Here is a 19,364-nt window from a genome sequence, read left to right as displayed (position 1 = left end):
GGGCATCACCCTCCTTGGTTTCATTCCGCGACCTTCGACTGGATTCCTCGATTCAGCTGCTGTCTGGAACTGGCTGCTCCTTCATGTGCTCTGTTCCTCTGTGATCTTGCTTTGCTCGAAGTGTGTTCCTGTGCTCTGCCTTTTATCCGGGTGGCGAAGGCAAAGGGGATTCGGGTGTGAGTTGTTCCAGGCAATTGCCTGACTTTGCCTGACCACGGCACCAGGACATGTTTGAGTCTGTCTTTACCCAGTATGTAAAGGGAATGTATGTGTTTGTGAAGGAAAGGAGGGTGGAGTTACAAAGCTCATGTACTCGATTGGGAAAGAGGGAGTATATTTTTTAAGAGAGGGGAGAATACCATGTCTCACCATTAGGTGTCCCCATCACCCAGTCCCCAAGATTCCCTCATCCAGGTGATCCTCCCGCACTGGTCCACCCCAGGAGCTGGATCCAAAAGAGATGGCCGTGTCCTGGCCACCTGGGTGACAGATCTCCCGGGCCTAGCCTGTGAGACACCCTTGTGAAAGTCATGTTTGATTTTTGTGTGTAGAACATTAAAACTAGGCATCCACCTTCTCATTACTCAAGAATATTTGTATGTTTTGGCTCGCCTCACTTTTGGGGATGGGGAAAGTATACCTTTTTCTCATCGAAGTCCATGACACTTTTGAATGTGTAATTTTATTTTGGGACCATATGTCCCCCATATGCTCATAACCAAGGCACCAATTTTCCTTAAATGCTGGGATCTGAGCTGGTTTGTTGGCATTTCAATTGAGAGAAGGGCCTGGCCACTGTGGGGAGTATACTTCATGCAAAAGGTTTCATGTTCACGGTAGTTGTAGGGTACAAAAATATAATCTATCATTAGATCTTTTCTAGTGAACTTTCCCAGAATGTCGTTTATCGTGCTTCTGTAGAGCATAAATAGCTCTCGATGTGGAAAATAAATCTGCCATATTATGCTTTCGTAATTACTTTTCCTTTAGAGTATTACTGCAGGAACAATGTTATCTACCTGTTGATTGTTAAGCCCATCTAATAATATAGTTTCGGGTTGACATTTAGCGTTCAAATTAATGCAGAATACTATTGTCAAAGCAGGATACGACTATTCCGATTTTCAAATCTAATCGAAATAATAAGCATACTTGTATTCTTAAAGTCTGTCAAACCTATCTATTAAACTCTAAGATTTGTACATTTCTCACTTATTTTTATACTGCAGTATTATCACTTGCATATAACCTCCAGTGATACTTTCCATAAATGGTTGTTCAAACAGTGGGTTAATCACCGCAATTATTCTTCCTACCCTCTGTCGACCTTTCAACCCTTAAATGCAGAAGTACAGAATGTAGTATAACTGCTAAAATGGTTATTTGAGGTAAGCTATGTTTCTTGGAGTACAGTGATTTCGTGCAAGCCAAGACAGTCTTTTAACGCTGTATCATTCATTAGTTTCTTGGGGCCCCATGAGTTCCAAGAGTCTCAAGTTGAGCGTTTCTCAGCAATCAGGGTCGGTAGTGTGCTGGTAACCAGGACTAGTCCACAGTGGTGGTAGACTGAGACTTTCTTTTCTGCCTCCAACATGTATTACTTGAAGATGGCCATTATTAGAGAGATTTATCTGGAGATGTTCTTTTTTTGCCTATCGGTCCAGGTGCAAAGTACCCAGAAAGGAGAACTGCCTCTCCTGCTCATTTTGTATCTGCACATCAAAACCATTCATAGGTAATTGATGAGCATTCTCCAGAAAGGTGCCATCAAAACTGTCCCGTTAGAACAAAAATTAGAGTATACTCGATAAAGGAAAAGGGGAGTGGTACTGCCCCTTTATGGATTTAAGGATCCTAAACAACTTAATTACATTTACAAATGTCCATATGTTAATATTGCAATCTGTAATACCAACGATTCAGGAGTGAGATTTCTGATGTGATCTACATAATGATTGTATATCTTTTGTGTTCATGCTTGAGATCAAATCAAATCGTTTCACAGGGTTTTCTTTCAGCCTAATATCTGCTCAAACTTTCATAATGCTTGCTTCTGGCCACTGTGTGACTGGGAAGACTTGGGATACATATCTAATGAATTAATCTTTTATAACATGCATTAATGGCGGCACCCGGTGGGATGCCCTTCTGGCCTCCTTTCATTCCTCTAAGGTCATCATTAATGTTTGTTTGAATGGGACCGTCCTGGTCCAAGGCCCTCAGGCAAACCTTCACCTCTTTGATAGACGCTTCCCACGCCTCATCAATTTCCTTTCTTCTCCTGCTGTCCCCTCTCTCCCCTCCACAGCTTCCTCGCCTCCCCCTGCTGCCTCCTCCTCAGCTACCTTGCCCTCTCATTCCCTCTCTGCCCCCCCTCGGGGTCCTTCTACACCTCTGCAGGGCATACCTCAGATCTGTACCCCTCCCCGGAAGTCCTTCAAGGGCAGCATCCTTCTCCACATTGCCACTCATAACTCTGGATCAGCTTTCAAACACTCCTCCGACATCTGCCGCCTTCTGGAAGAACTTGACCTCGATGTCCTCGGTCTCACCGAGACATGGTTCACGGTCAGCTCTGTCACAAGCTTTGACACGCTCCTCCCTGACGGCTACAAGATCCTCTCCGCACCCAGGTCCAACTGCTCCAGAGGGGGTGTAGCCCCAATCTTCTCAGAGTGGACTCAGATTTCCTCCTGCCTCTCTGAGTGGGCAGACCTCTCATCTTCACTCCTGGCCTCGACCACTCAACTACTCCTTCTTGGAGACTTCAACATCCACTTGGATGCCTCCTGTCCTCCCTCTGGACTCTTTTGTGACCTCTGCGACTCTCTCATTATTCTCCCCTCTGGCCCGACTCACCACTCTTTCCTGGTGTGGTCACTTTCTCCTTTCCTCCCATCTCACACTCTACCCCACAGGCCAAGCCACTTCCATCACTGCCACCCACCTCCTCAGTCATCCGACCCATGAAGCGCGTATCTGTTGAGGCTTTAGCCACCACTTTCTCACCCACCCTGTCCCCCTATTGGCTGGCTTTTATCCTACACAGCCCTCTCCACGCCCCACTCTGCTATATCTGATACTCTCGATATCCTTATATCCTTGCCCCTGTCATGAGAATCCGCCTGAAGCCCAAAGCCAAGTGCAACTCCTGGTACGACAGGGACCTTGTCACCCTTAAACGCAAGCGAGCGTGGCTGAGAGGAATGGGCATGCTTCATGTACATTCTCTGACAAACTGGCCTGCCGCCTGCTCCAAAGGCAATATCGGCTCTGTCCTCACCAAGAAGAGAGTGCATATCCAAGCCCGCATCTCTGTGACATCAAACAACTTGGCTGAACTCTTTAAAATCAGCAAGGAATGGGCCAATCCTGCCGCAGTCTCTACCTCTCCTGTCCCTTCCCAGGCCCTCTGCACGGCACTGGCTTCTAACTTCATAGCTAAAACTCAGGACATCCTGTCTTCACTCTCCCCCTCTCCCCACCCTCCCCCTATTCCCTGCTCTTCCTCTGGCCCTTCTGCAGCCACCTCTCCTCCCTCCTTCTCTGCCCTTCCCCTGTTTTCTGCAGATGTGGTTTCTAGACAAGTCCGATCTGTGAAAGTTTTGTCAAAACAGGTTCACCTCTGTTCCTCCAAAACCATCAAGGACCACATTGACTCCCTGGCTCCTGCCCTGGCTGACTTCTGCAACCACTCCTTCGTCACTGGAGTCTTCCCATCCCCCCTGAAGCACTCCATTGTGCCCCCTATTCTTGAGAAACCCTCTGCCGATCCCTCCTGCCCGGCTAACTATCCACCAAACTCCATCACCCCCTTCCTGGGCAAGCTCCTGGAGAAACTGGCCATCTCCCAGCTTAATCTCCACACTGAATCTGTTGCTTGTCTTCATGACCATCAGTCTGGCTTCAGAGCAGCCAGAAGCACGGAAACTGCTCTCCTGAACATCCGTGAAGACCTGCTCTCCAACCTTGACTCTAACACCCCGTGTCCTCATCTTGCTTCATCTCTCTTCTGCCTTTGACACTGTCAACCACGCCATCCTGCTCAATTGTCTGTGACAACCTGGGTATCACTGGTCAGGCCCTGGCGTGGCTTACTTCTTTCCTCTCTGACCGACCCTCCCAGGTCCAACTTGGGTCCTTCCTCTGCACTATCTTTTTCTCGACCTGTGGTGTCCCCCAGGGGTCTAACCTTGCTCCCTGGCTGTTCAACCAATACCTGGCACTCCTTGCCCACCGCATTGCCTCTCCCTGCCCCAACTTTCAGTGCTATGCGGATGACACTCGGCTCATTTTCAGGCTACTTTCGGCCACCTCTTCTCCGTCCCTCAACTGTCTGTCTGCTATCCAGGAGTGGTGCGCCGCCAGTCACCTCTGCCTTAATGCCAGCAAGACTGAGATTCTCCTCATCGGCATACCTGCTCCATCCTTCCCTGTAGCTCTCTGGCCAGACTCTCTTGGCCCTCTTCCTACTCCCACCTGCGAGGCTAAAAACCTCAGGGTCATCATTTTTTTTTTTTACTTCTTCCATCAAGAAAACAGTAGAAGTACACATTCACAATCACAATAGGAGACATAACACATGACATTGCAATTGGTAGTGAATCCCTCAGTGGGATAAAAAGGTTGGTTCAGTACACCGTGAGGCCGTTTGAAGTGCATCCAGGCTCTCTCCTATTCCTGGTGCTGTTCCTATTCCTCCCACTTCCCCCATATTTTCAGGAACTTCCGGGAGCACTCCCTTGCTGTGTAAATTCGCCTTTCTAGGGAGGCGTACCTGTCCATTTCATTGGTCCAAAAGAAGTTTGACCCATGACATAAAGTAGTGCCTAAATCTCATACGCTCCATTATATCCCATAGAGCGTCCCATCCCACCGAATCAAAGGCCTTTTCAAAATCAACCGCAAGGAGGGCCAGCGGATCTGGGATCTCAGCCGCGTGGTCTAGGGCCACCCGAATCCTGCAGAGGTTTGTTCGTGTAGATTTGTCGGGCCTGAAACCGCACTGATCCGGGTGGACCAGAGACCCGATCACCCTGAGCAGCCTGTTTGCCAGGACTCTAGCTTCCCCGTTAATGATATGGGCCTGTACGAGGTACAGCATTATGGGGGTTTCCCTGCTTTGGGGATAACTACTATATTTGTTTTCCTGAGGTCCGGGGGGAGATGGCCGTGTTCTCTCCTGCTGAGGAACATGCTATGCATGTGTTTCATCGTTGTTCCGCTTAATCGTTTACAAATCTTCCCCGTCTGTAGCTGTGATAGAGCTTCCCCGATTTCTTCTTCGGTGACGTCAATGTCTAGTTGTTCTGTTTGTGGTCTGGAGAGTTGGGGGATCGTGATCAGATCAAGAAAGTGTGGGGCGCTTGGTGTGGGATCCTCTGTTGGTGGGGAGTATAGTTCATAATAGTTGGCCGAGGCCTCTGCGATATCGGAGTTGCCTGTTAGCATTTCCCCCTCCTGGGTTGGAATGGCCCGTACTTGCCCTTTACTCTGTTCCTGTCATTCTAACCAGGCCAGGGTCTTGCCAGCCTTGTCCCCCCACTCATATATCTGGCTTCGAACTTGACACTGGGCATTTCGGGCGTTGTCTAGGGCCCTGTCTTTTCAGGATTGCCTGAGCTGTCACAAGGGCGTCTTGTGCCTCACAGGTTCCCGCTTCCAGCAGTTGTTCTTCCCGCCAGGTTACTTGGGTCTCTGCTTTCGTTTTGGTGTACTTCATATGCAAACCTTGAAACTGTTAACTGTGAACTTAAGGCCGACTAAGTTTGAGTATAAGTGGGAATGCATGGGCGCCTAGGAATGGCATCCCGATTCCCTTTTCTTCTGCAGCAAGGGTAGTTCCGGTTTGTTATTTCACTGGTCTGGGGTGCCTTTTTTGTCTTTGAGTCATTTCTCTTAATAACTAGAACTCCTGAACCCCCCCCCCCACCCTGCACTTCCCCCCAACCAGAAGCACCTGATGCCCAAACCAAACAAACCATAGAACTAAATTATGTGGGTGGTCAGATGGACCAAATCGTGCAACTTGTATCTACTCTGAATTTAGGTAGAGTGCGGGCGCTCCTTTCAGCTCCTCCCTGCCTGGGCCGCACGGCTTCGAAGTTTCTTCTTGATTCCTATGAGCCTCGATCTGTATACCTGGGTTCTCATGTGGGCCCTTTTTTGGCCGGTATCCCGGTCATCTCGTCCGTCCCCCTTGGTGGTGTAGACTGCTCGGGGGGTTGGTGGATGCCTTCGTCGTTCCTGCGGGTTGTGCCTCTTCTCGGGCTGACAGGGCGTGGGTCTGAGAGAACCTGCATTTCGAGCCATTCCCAGGTCTCCCGGGGGTTGTGGAACACCTGGACCACCCCTTTGTAGTACACTTAGAAGGTTGGCGGGATGAATAGTGTGTATTTAATGTTCATGGACGCCAGCATCTTTTTGACGGAGTCATACGATTGCTGTGACTTCTGGACTTCCCCTGTGTAGTCAGGGAAGAAGCCAATCAGGTTGCCATTGTAGGTGATTGGGCCCGTTGCTCTCGCCATATAGAGGAGCGTGTCCCAGTCTCTATAGTTCATGAGTTTGGTGATCACTGTGCGCAGGGGGCCCCGGGAACTGGTCTGCCTGTCGGGACCCTGTGCGCTCTTTTATTGGAAAAGAATTTTGAGAGTTTTTTTAGGGGCCATCAGGTCTACTAACCAGTCTTCCAGGAAGAATTCCATAGAGGGTCCCTCTTCTTTCTCGGGCAGGCCGAGAATGCGAAGATTGTTGCAGCAGTATCTTCCCTCACTGTCCTCGGCACTGTATTCCAGGAGGGTGATTTATTGTTCCATTTGTTCCAGTCGGTCCCCTAGGTTCTTAAGTGTACCGAGTATAGGATATTCTTTGTTCTGTGTCTCCTAACCTAGAGGTTAGGTTCCTCTGATCCTGTCCAATGAAAGACACCTCAGAGGCCAGGTCGTCAATTTTTGCCTCCACCGAGGTCCGCTTTTGCCTCCACCGAGGTCCGGGATCGCTGATAGCTGCCATGATGTCTGTAAGTGACAGCTCCAGGCCCGTGCCCCCACTCCTGGCATTGTCTCGTCTTCCCCCTCGTTTGTCGGTCAGGGGAGTCTTGCTGGGGTACATGTTGTATACATGTCTATTTTGTTCTGCATCGCCCCTTTGCTGGGTAGGTGCTTCCCCATATTTGGTTCCTTCGTGTTTTCTCCCTTCGAGTTTTTCCCTGGATCGTGGGCTGTTGTGTCCCAGATCTTCTTTGCGATATGGTCTCTGCTTATCTTCCGTGTCTGAAGTTTCCTGTGCATGGTGTGCGTCCTTTCCGTGGGTTTGATTTGCTGGTGTACCCCCCTCCAGATTATTTGCAAGGCTGTGGGTCTTTGTCTTAGATCCCAGGTTGGGGGGGTTTCTGGGGAGTCTGTTCAGCTGGTGCATCTCCCTCCGAGCTGTTCGATGGACCACGGGCCACTATGTCTTACGTCGCTGCCTAGCTTCCGTGTCTGGGGGGGTTCCCCATTCGGGGCATGCACCCTGTCTGCCAGACTATAATGCTAGTGTTCGCGCCTGCTTGGAGTGATGGCCGCAGTTCTTCTGTATGGCTGGGATCTGTCCTGGCCAGGGGTGGTGCGCCAGACCAGTTTTTTCAGCTGTGTTCCCAATGGTTCCAGTGCGGGTTTCTTTTAGTCCCCAGGTCGGCGTAACATATGCCCCGAGTTCTATGCCTGTCTGGAGTGCCGGCCCTGTGTTTTGCTGGGGAGGGGTGGCCACTGTCTTCGTGGGCTGCAGCAGTGTCTAACCGCCAGGGCCGTGTGACGAGTTAACCCCCCTCTCCGTTGCCCACAGGTATAACTGGCCCCCGGACTTACCTCCACCAATGCCAGTATTGTTAGTGGGGCACCTCTCAACCCGGGCGCCCAACCGCTCACTCTCAGTGCACACGGATGGCGCTGGGGAGGGGGGAGCCCCATGTAGCGGCTGCGTGCGGAGGTTCAGGTTGTCTAGCTGCAGCCCTGTTATGGGTTCTGGTCAATTTTGCGGGGCTGTGCCCCCAATGCGGTATTGGTCAATGGATGGGACCCCTGTTGGTTCAATATGGACCTCTAACCGATGGTGGGGGATGGGTGGCGTGGCCCGGTCGCTCAATGTTCCCCTCTGGGGTAGGCGTCTTGTGGAAGGGGGTAGAGGGGGGCACACCACGTACCCAGCTCCAGCAGGTATGGGAGGCCCCGGCCTTATCTCTACTGCTGCTGTATGCGGGGCACCCCTCGACCTGAGCGCCCAGCCGCTCACACACAGCGCACACGACGGGCGCCCTTGCAGTGGCGGTGTGTCAAGACTCACCGAGTTGGAGGAGGGGGGGGGGGGGGGGGCCCTGTGTGTGCGGCCATCAGTGTCGCTGGACTGCTGCACTCCAGCTCAATAGATCCCTGACTTCTGAGCACTGTTGGTTGGTCTCGGGAACAGAGCACCCATTTTCCCCCGGCGGTCCTCACAGCCAGCCACGGTGGATCTCGAGGGGGGTGCAGGGGGACTTAGACGGCTCCGATTTTTGTCGGACTTTCGAGGAGGCGGGCGTGGGTACAGTCCCCTTCTCGGTTGTGGTATTTTCGGCAATATCTGCAGGATTTCACAGGATACGGGCAGCCCCGGCGGAGCGACGGAGAGTTAGAACGCATCCGACGCCCCTTGGTGGGTTCCACCCCTCGGGGTCATCTTTCAGTCCGCACTCTCCTTCTCTCCTCACATCTCCGACGTCTCTAAGAAGTCACACTACCTGCTGCACCTCCTCAGAGGTATTCATCCTTTCCTCTCCTTCCCCCAGAAGCTCACTGTCCCCAGAGCCCTGGTTCTCTCTAGGCTGGATTACTGCAACAGCCTCTTTCTAAATCTGTCTGTCTCTACTCTTCGCCCTTTGCAACTCATCCAGAGCAGGACTGTGAGACGTGTCCTTGGCCTCAAGGCCAGGGATCATATCCCCCCAGGACTGAAATCTCTGCACTGGCTCCCAGTGGCTGCGAGGATTAAGTTCAAAACCCTCTGCATTGTCCACAAGGCCTTCTGGGGCACAGGGCCTCAATACCTTCAACTCTTTCTTCCTAAATATCTTCCTTCTCGAGCTCTACGCTCATCTGCCTCCAACTCCCTCAGGGTCAGTAGCTTCTCCAAGCAACAAGTTGGTGGTAGATCGCTCTCTTCTGCTTTTTCTCCTCCTCTCCCCTGCTGACCAATTGGCTGTAACCGGAACTGCACTGGTTACCTGGACATCCTCTGAGAACACTTCTGTTTATGCGGGTAGATGCAAATGCAGGGATCTAAAAGAGAGGTGCTACCATGCAGAAAACAGTGCTGTTATTGAAAATCAAAATGTTTCTTTTGATTACTTGCATTTCTGAAGCATGCATACAAGGAGATGGGCCACGGGAAATTAGCTAATTGAATGCTCTGCAGGAGATGTTAAAAGTTGTCCACTGCCACTGGACATCCTTTTGGACTGGGCATATAGGATATCGGGCACTCCAGGGATGCCCAAAAAGAGGTAGAAAGGGGGTTGCTGGAGCATTTTGGTATGGTGGTTGAATGCTCTGGAATAAAGGTCTCGAGACTGTGTAATTAGGGCTTCTGTTATAAGCAGTTTGTGCCTCAGAGGACAAGAGGTGATTGGAAGAGTTTTGTGTCGAAGGGGGAAGGGATGTTTTGCCATTAATTTCTATTTAAGGGCCAACCCTGAACCTGATGTTAGCATCAAGTGGTAATATTGGATGACTCCACATATAACCGTGACGGAAGACCGCACTACGTTCTGGTCATTAAATAAATGAGGTGAGTACGGGGATTCATGTACTTTAGTTTTGTAGACGCAGAGCTGAGTCTCCATTCACACTCCTAGCGTGCAGGTGCCAGAATATGCATTTCCAGCTCCTGCTTGTGCTGTAGAAAGAATATGAAGTTGTAGTGTAAGAACAACAGGAAAGGTAACCGGATTCTCTCTAACAGGGAGTATCCACTTGCTGCAAAAGCACCATCAGGTAGATTTAATTTTGAAATGTAATCATGAACTTTGCGTTTTGTGAAATGAGTTCCCCTCAAAGATTTTCACATGTAAATGTTAACGAAGACATTTCCTATTTTGGGGACAATGCGGGTATATAATTTGTACGAAAGGCATCTTTACCTGTACACACACAAATGCAGTCAATCGCAGTGCATTCATTGTCTACTACGTTTTTCTCTCTCTGTAGGATGAGGGCAATTCGTCAGGAATATAAAAACCACCCTCACCTGCGAGTGTGCAAGTATGGCTACTGGAAACATTCTTCCCTGGTGAACTGCATCCTTCGGTAAGCCGCAAAGGTGCTGTTTCTCTGACTCATGCCCTTGAGATTTTGAATAGACTGATGGGTGGTGATAAGAGGTTAAAGAGAATTTGAGAATGTAGGGTTTTCGTCAAAAATTGCTCCTTAAACTGTTAGGCTTAAATCCACATTGCCCTTTCAAAATGATTACATCGAATGGTGAGAGATAAGTGGTGTCTGCATGCCTATCCATTCACCGGCCTCTCTGTAGGGATCACTTTATGGCATATTAATAAAAAGCAATATTCAGTGACTTTTCACAGATGCAGTTTAAGTCACATCAACTAATACCAGTTAAGAGAGGCGCCCTGGTCGGACTTTTGGTACATGAAATCTCATGCGAATCTCTACCCCAGTCTGATAATAGGCAGAGAGATGGAGAGAATGCAGAAAAACAACTTGAGGTGAGGGGGGCCACCGATTTTATTTTGCCTGATTCACAGTGGGAGACAGAAAAAATAACTCCATTTCATCTTGGAAGATGCACCATCGGCCCTGGTGCATAGTTGAAACGAAGAATAAGCTCCAACACTTAAGTTTTCCGCAACAAACCAAACTTCACTCCAGCTTATTCCAATGAGCGGGTGGCTTTCATGACAGCAATACTTGATTGTTCTGTTAAGGCATGCTCCCCTCTTTGCAAACAACAAGGCCAACCACATTCACGACCCCATATCCATTTGAGTGGGCGCAGCAACACTTTAGGCTCTTGCACCAGCCTTCATAAGCACCTTTTTAATGCACTATTCACTCACACTGACTTAGATCTTGTTAACCTTCACCTTTCCATCTGCAACACCCTTTACATCCTTGCTTCTGCCATGAGGACCCGCATGAAGCCGGCTTCCAAGTGCAAAGTTGCCGAACTGAAGTGTCTGGTTTCTAGTGCATCCTTTGACAAACTGCCATGTCTGCTCCAAAGGCAATACAGACTCTATCCGCTCCAAGAAAGGGGCCCTTATGCAATCCTGCATCTTTGGAGCTACAAACCACACGGCTGAACTTTTCAAAATCTACAAGGAACTTGCCGATCCTACTGCAGTCTCCACCTCTCCTCTTCCTTCTCAGGCCCTCTGCATGGCCTTGGCCACCCATTTCACAACCAAGACTCTGGATATCCTGTCCTCTTTCCTCTATGCTCCTCCTTCCCCCGCCTGTATGCAGGCCCATCCCCTTTCCCTCTTCTCCTTCTCACCCAAAGCACCGGATGAGATCACAAGATGGTCTGCTCTACGAAAGTCTCGTCGAAACAGGTGCTTCCCTACTCTTCTAGAACCATCAAGGACAACAGTACCTCTCTTGCTCCCTCCTTGGCTGAGTTCTGTAACCACTCCGTTGCCTCCGGATCCTCCTTAAGCACTCCCTTGTGCACCCATTCCTAAAAAAGCAGTCTGCGGACCGTTCCTGCCTGGTTAACTACCATCCTATCTCCACTACCCTTCTTGGGCAAACTTTTGGAGATGTTGGTCATCTCCCAACTAATTTATCACACTGAATTTGTTGGCTGCCCTCATGACCAGATCAGAGTAGCCCGAGGCACGGACACTACTCTCCTGAACACCGGTGATGACCTGCTTGCAAATCCTGACTCCAACTCTCCCTCCGCCCTTATTCTCTCCGATCTGTCCTCTGCCTTTGATTCAGTAAATCACTCCATCTGCATAAATATGCTCTGTGATACCTGGGCATCATGGACCAGTTACTGGATACCTGGGCATCACGGACCGGGTACTGGATTGGTTAACTTCTTTGCTCTTGAATCGACCCTCACTATTTCAACTGGGCCCCTTTCTCTACTCTACCTCACTCACAACCTGTGGCGTCCTTCAGGGTTCTAGCCTCTCGTTGTGGCTTTTCAACATATACCTAGCCCCTCTTGCTCACTTGATTTCCACCTTCTCGCATTTCCAGTGTTATGCTGATGACACACAGCTTTCTCTCAAGCTACCCTCCTCTTTTTCCTCTCTCCCCACTCCCATTCCGACTGTCTGACTGCTATTCAGGCATGGTGTGATGTTAATGATCTCTGCCTTAGCACCAGTAAGACTGATATCCTTACTCCCTTCTTGGGGCCTACACTCAGGCAGCCCTCCTTTGGCCCCCTTCCCCTCGCCCTCGTATGAGACAAAAATACATGGGTGTCATCTTCGACTCCTCTGTCTCCCTTTCACCTCATATTGCTGACCTTGCCAAGAAGGCCTACTTCCATATTCACCTCTTCAGGGGCATGCCCCCTTTCCTCACCTCTACCCCCCCCCCACAGCAACTCCATGTCTCTTGAGCTCTAGGTCACTCAAGGCTTGATTACTGCAACAGCCTCTTCCATAATCTGCCTGTCTCCTCACTCCACCCTCTTAAACTAATCCAGAATAGGACTGCAAGACTTATATCCTTGGCCTCAAGCCCATGTACTACACCTCTGCAGCCCTAAAATCCCTCCACTGGTGCCCTGAGGTTGCAAGGATTAAATTCAAGACCCTCTGCATCATCCACAAGACTTTCTGGGGCCTGGGACCTTGCTACATTCAACTCTCTCTCCCTCAGTGTGGAGAATCTGACACAGCTCTACTGAATTTGGCCAAGAGGCCTTATGTATGTGAGTGGTATAATAACCGCCCAAGATTTGGCAATTATGTTAAATGCAGTGCATGTTTAGGAGCTGTGTTTGGTGATATTAGATGTGAGGTGGCCAGGATGTGGAGCCTGCACCAATCATGGCTCCTAAAGTCTATGCCCTGACTGATATTCTGGAACCTCAAAAGTCACCAATTTGCTTTTCAGCAAGGCTTTGATCAAGCAGTTGATGGCTATTTAGCAGAAGCTTGACTTGTACCAGCTTTCTCCAAGACCCTTTATTAAAAAAAAAAAAATCTTTTTAACAAATTATTCTCAAAGTTATCATAGCAGTGTGCTATCACAAACAAAGTAAAACAAGATTTTTCACAAATTCAAATCATTAGCGCCCACAACACTATGCAAATATGCAAAGCAATTAAAGTCATTAACACACATGGATATCGCTACATATGTTTCGCAGATCAACTTAACTGGAGAATCCCAAGCCTCACTCTCTTGGTCCTAGGGTTCCCATGGTATTGATCTCTATTACTGACATTCTTACTGACCTAGAGAAAGGGAATCTGTGTCCCTCTCCTTGCACCACCCCCCTTCAGCGCCCAAGGCCTGACCCTACAGGTAAAACACGATGTACCCCATATACAAGAGAGACTCTGCCTCACGGATGGCCCCTTCATCACCTCCTCGAGGTGATGGAAGGGGCCCTGATAATCAAGAATATGACCCTGGCCAGAGTAAGGTATAAGTGATCAGTAGTTTTTAGTCTATGCCATATGTCGGGTGCTATGAGACCTGTTGGGGAATTGATAAAGGGGGTGAAACTAGCAATTCTCTCTTTTCATTAACCTCGGGCAATGCATCACTAGATGGTGCAGAGACTCCCGATCCCCACCACACTATCTAAATCATCTAAGCTCCAGAGGAAGCCCCAGTTTGGGTCCTACCATATCCAGAGTGGGCAAACGGTCCACTCTGAATTTCAGATACCAATCTCGGTACTTTGCTGAGGGAAATTCTTAAGTACCAGATTTCCTGACGTGCATAACTTTTTAGGCGGCCTAGGTCTTGCATGTCTGTTATCCTGTCCCATTTCTTGACCCTAGATTTTAATACGTTGTCAGAAACTTGGCCCTTCAAATCAACTGTACCATACAACCCTTGCATCTCTTCCTTAATTTGTGTAGAAATGGCTTGGACCCCTTTCCCATGGTAATTTTCAAGTAATAGTTGATGTTTGGGCGTTACGCTCTTACCAGTTTGAAATATGTGAGATGGGGAGAGACATTGCTTCATTACTTGGGCCCACCAAGACACCAGCCCCAAATGATTGTTGTGGGGTTCCTGTGGTTTCCTACAAGGTTTTTCTGATTGTTGAGGCTTCTTAACGATGTGGCTACTCTGCCTGGTCAAAGGATCCGCCTCCCACGGGGATAGTTGGTTCTCTATTGTCCCCGGTCCTAATTCCCTCTGACACGCACAGGATCTTCGCTCTAACAATTGCTTGTTGATGTGAGAGAGGGCTAAGGTGTGGGCTTTCACTTTGATGACAATAACATCATATAGTCTGATGAAGGCTTGATACACAATACTGAGGGTTTCCAGTGAACTTGGGCCCCCATCTGGGGAATTGCAGCTAGAGGACTCCCCTCGCCTCATAGTCTGCTACTCTGGAGTGTGCTCTACAAAAAGAGTCTCTTCCTGGCCACTACCCGGACAATGTGTGTCTGAATTTGTATTTGCTGTCTCTTGTTGTGTTTTGAAGATGGCCAGGGAGAGTCTTAGGTGCTCATAGGCAGTCTCTGCTGCTATGATTTTGTTTTCTAAGCTAAGGCAGACGTCCATCAGGGGCAAGCTAGCTTCTGCTTCTTCTTGTGAAAGTACAGTCCCCGAGATGTCTAGATCTTGGTGTGCGCCAACCCCCACCTCCATCAATGAAGGGTCCTAGGCTGGGGCTTCAGAAAGGAGGATTTGCCTATAGTTTTTTCCCTTTAAGAGGGAAGAATTTTGTGATTCTTCCTTGTTCCACTGGCCACCCATGCTGAGTTACAGCACTTTTTCGCCCAGTGCTAATCATGTGCTCCTCAAGTGGTAGCGCTTCAAGTTTAGTCTGGGTTTGCCTTTCGTGCCCCTTGACAAGCAAACTGATTAACTGGGCGCTTCTTAAGTCATAGGGAGGTGCCCACTCTATATCCCTTTTGATCGCTTACCCAGCTATCACAGAACAAAGTCTGAGGCAGTCAAAGGGATGGTCTGTGCAAGGCACGCAGTTCAGAACGGTTATGTGAGGATGATCAAACCCTTAGCAGTAGAACAAAAGAGGTGATTTACAGCTTGTGTGGCAGTCAGCCACACTCACCGGTATGCTGGAATCAATGGAGTCAATACATGTAGACATTGGGCTGTGCCTAAGCCCCTCAACCCGCGGAATGCAGACTGCAAAAGAACCACTTGGCACACACTTTGTGGCCCGCTTCGTGGGAGACTTTGTAGAAAGTGCTGTGAATTGGAGGTAGAGCTTCAAAGTGAACAGCAAGCGAGGAAAGACTGCAGGGACTGCAGACTTCAAAAGACACACTTGGCACACACTTTGCAGCTTCAAGACCATTTATAAGAAGCACCGATCACTACTGACAGGAGCACACCCAATCCCAGAAAGTTTGGGGTGCGGGGGGGAGGGGGGCACTGTTGCGCTTGGAGCAAATGACCACTTAAGTTTGAGCTCCGTGCTGGGAGGCGTAAACTTGGTGTAATTCAGCATTGGACTGTGTCAAACTACCGAGGGGACATCGGAAGGTTGCTCCTAAGCATCCGATCCAGCTATCACCCAAACCTGGAGACGTGAGCTGGACCTAATCCGGAGATCCGGGCGGCCACAGGCGGACCGTGTGTTGGCAATGGCCTGATCTGGCGGTCGCCTCCAGGGCGAGAACCAGGGTCCGCGGCCTGAGGTGGGGGAGGGCCATCTGCCCACACCCTCCGGATTCCCTGGTGTCGGATGCACCTACATACTGCCAGCTGAGGGGAGATGATCACCTCCCTTCCTATGAATCCTGCTTGCAGAATCCCGCTGCTCCCTGGGGCACGGTGCGGACTACAGCGGTGCCCCACACCCCCGGCGTAGAGCGAGGCAGCTCCGCCACTTTGTGTTACCAAGTGGTGTTGGCGCGCGGCGCCCGGTCCGGCTCTCCTGTCTTCCGCACACCTGGTGGGGTGTCTCAACAGCGACCCGGACAAGTGAAGCCTGGAACCAGGAGTGAGTCCCAGGGGCCCTGATCTAGTCACTAAAATCCAGCGTCCCGTCCGTCCTGGTCGCCCCCCCTGGCCCGCCCCTGGGGACGCTGTGGACTTCCCGGCAGCCTTCCCTGCCCTGCTGGAGTCAGGATACGCGACGGGGACTGCGGCTTCCCCTAGCCTCCCCACGTTCTGCACTACTGACTCGGACGAAAAAGGGCATCAGAACGCAGCAGCTAAAATCCAGCAACAACTAATGGTGGGCATCCTGTCACTTATGCCACGTGGGAGAACATAACCCACTCGAATGTTAATGGAGTCCTCATAAACCTTTTATTAACTCGAACCTGGGTATCAGCAAGGGAGCCTATCCTTAAGTATTGGCCCTGGTATAGGTGGACCTGATGGGGACTGTGATAGAGCTCCTGATCCCTGGGGCTTGTTTCACCCTCGGTCAATTGCAGAATTCCCGCCTTGTGGATCTTGACGGAGTGTTCATCCGTGTGGAGGTGTAGAGTGGCCTTGATAAGATCCTCATAACTCAAACTACCTACAGTACCTGTTCGCCCTGCGCCTCAGGAGACCCTCGCTGGTGCGCCCCTTCTGCGCACACTGTACACCAGCTGACCATCAACCCGTGATACACTAACTGATCTGTAGCCTGCTCCTGCCACCTACACCTTCCAGTGATCCATTTTTACCTCAACTACCTGCTAATCCCGCAGCTGTTCGGGGGGGGCGCCCTCTACGGCACATCTGTAGCTACAAAAACCTCCAGACCACAGCGCTCCCTTACTTGCTGCAACCCTTCTAGCCCTGTGCACTATTATGGAACATTGCTAGACTTGTCTTCCCGGGTCATCTCGGTCTTCAGACCCCAGTGCACCTATATACTTGCTATACGACTCAGGCTGGCATTGGGCCCGTCGCTACATATCCTGGGCCCCCACGCACTACTAAAGGGCTGGAATCCTGCGGGCCAACCAGGTCAGACCTGGCTCCCTACAGTTACTCTCTCTCGCCCATTAACTGGGGTCCCCCTGACCACTCGCACGCTCTCCTCACACCCTGATTTCCTCGATTAACAAGATTGCCCCTAACCTCCTCCATGACTAAAGGCGCTGGAGGGAAGAACCAGAGCTCCATCAACCTGTTTAGCAAGACACTATCTAGACATGCAGAGGAAGTGATGGAGCCTGTACTGACCACCTCGACTTCTCCGGACACTATAGACTCACAGAAAATGATGGAGTACATCCGTGAGGGGTTCACCACTCTCCACTCCAAGCTGGATGATATGAATGGCTCCATATCCTCGATCAAAGCACACATCGAGAAAACAGACAGCAGAGTTGCTGAAATTGAGACGAGGGTTGGCACCACAGAGGACGACCTGGGCGCTCTCCGAGCTGAGGTGTCCTCATTGACTAGGCATGTACTGGAGGTGGCCAAAAAAAATGAGGACCTCGAATCGTGCTCCAGGCGCAATAACCTCTGCATAATTGGGGTTCCCGAGGACAGTATCAAGGAACCCATGGAAGACTATCTAGAGCGCACGCTACTTGCACTTCTAGACTCGCCTAGGCTCTCGCCACAGTTCACAATCACAAGAGCCCACCGAGCTTTATCTGCGAAACCTAGACCCGGTGCGCCCACGCGCCCCATCATAGCCAGGGTCCTGAACTTCTGTGACAGAGATGCCCTCCTCAGGGCTGCCGGGGCCAAAGCGAACTCTTGCTGGGGTCAGCGAGGATCCACTTATACCCCGATTTCTCAGTCACTGTTCAACAAGAACGTAAAACCTTCCTGGCAGTTAAGATAAAGCTGCTCGACCTGCAGGTTAAATATTCCATGCTATATCCTGCCAAGCTTTGAATTGAACACACTAACCAGGTATTTTTATTCACAATCCCAGAAGAAGCCTCCAAATTCATAGACTAGCATTTCCCTGTTTGACCCCATATGTCCCCATCATTCTTTTGTCGTTTGTTACATGTTAAGTCACCGGTCGGGAGGGACATATCCTGACCCACAGGCCTAGGAGATCCATCCTCGCGTTCTGCGCCTCCAGCTTACTCTGACCTTACAGCGTTCTTTTTCTCCCTGCCATAAGCTCCTATGTATTCCACATGTTAATGGTTCCAATGCATCTTACCTATCCTTAAAACGCCCCGAGCCCGGAGCATCGCCGCCAGGCCAGCACACAGGCCCCCAGGCATTGCTGCTATTGGTTTGGATTTGGATATTTGGTTATGGTGTTATAATCCCTCTCTTTGGGGGAGGGATGTGGGTGGGGTGTGTTGGGACGGGTGTTATATCAAAAAAGGCTTTATGTTCACAAAGAGGGCGGAGTGCAAGACAATTCCAGGTTGGTCACGTGCTAAGTGGGGACCTGTCTACCTATTCCAGGCTCTAGGTCCTTTGTTGCTATCCTGTCAAAGCCCAAAGGCTATTCAGTGTTCCTACTCCAATGGGCAACGATAATGTAACACTCATGACCTGGAATTTGCGGGGGCTGGGTAATTATAAAAAGATGCGGTAGCTACAATTACACGCTGAGCGTCACGGGTGAAAATCCTATTCTTACAAGAAATGCATGCATGTGCTGAACACTGAAAAATTTGCCAAAGGGTGGGGCCCTCAGAGATGATATACCAACTGCTCCACCCAGAGTCAGGGGGGTTACGACTCTAAGCCATAGGAGCCTCAAATTCACTTGTAAATCCTCACAGACAGACCCATTAGGTAGATACGTACTGCTTCATGGTGTCCGCCAAAAAATGAGCTGGTGTTATTAAACATCTATGGTCCAAACGTAGATGACCCCGAATTCTACCTCCACTTAACCTCTCGTTTGGACAGCTTCCCGATGGTGCCGATACTGTGGGGCAGTGATTTTAAGACAATACTAGGTGTAGACCTCGACAGATTGGGCTCCAGACCCCCGCCAACTTTCTAGAGCAATCTATACCATTCTGTCATCCCTTCCCCGCATGGCTGTCGTGGACGCATGGAGATTACTATACCCTGAATCCCGGACATCGTACTTCTAGTCTTCAGTCCATGACTTGCACTCTAGAATTGACAGATGGCTAGTATCAGGCATACTGATGATAAACATCTCACAGCAGTCGATCCTACCTAGAACACTCTGACCCTTCCCCTATAACCATCTCTCTTAGCTGGGGCCCAGACTACGAAAGAAATCAGGGTTGGAAA

At 50.0% G+C, this 19,364-nt stretch overlaps 1 protein-coding gene across 4 annotated transcripts in view; it reads left to right on the top strand.

The window, feature by feature from the left end:
• The window catches only part of PNLDC1 (PARN like ribonuclease domain containing exonuclease 1), a 1,498,562-nt gene that overhangs the window by 1,084,597 nt on the left and 394,601 nt on the right, over positions 1-19,364 (top strand). For 3 of the 4 annotated variants that reach the window (XR_011281806.1, XM_069628834.1, XM_069628833.1), the window contains exon 18: positions 10,224-10,322. Coding sequence is in view for 3 of the 4 variants with exons in the window: in XM_069628834.1 (XP_069484935.1) it covers positions 10,224-10,322 (99 nt within the window). In the remaining variant the exon portion in view is untranslated. Of the gene's footprint in view, positions 1-10,223; positions 10,336-19,364 lie in introns of all 4 variants that reach the window. The other variant, XM_069628835.1, reaches the window with a different exon arrangement.

The sequence above is a fragment of the Ambystoma mexicanum genome, chromosome 12 (assembly GCF_040938575.1).
Source record: "Ambystoma mexicanum isolate Mex_15411 chromosome 12, UKY_AmexF1_1, whole genome shotgun sequence".
NCBI lineage: Eukaryota > Metazoa > Chordata > Amphibia > Caudata > Ambystomatidae > Ambystoma > Ambystoma mexicanum.
Note: the sequence above shows the minus strand (reverse complement) of the source record. Positions and strands in the feature narration are given on the sequence as shown.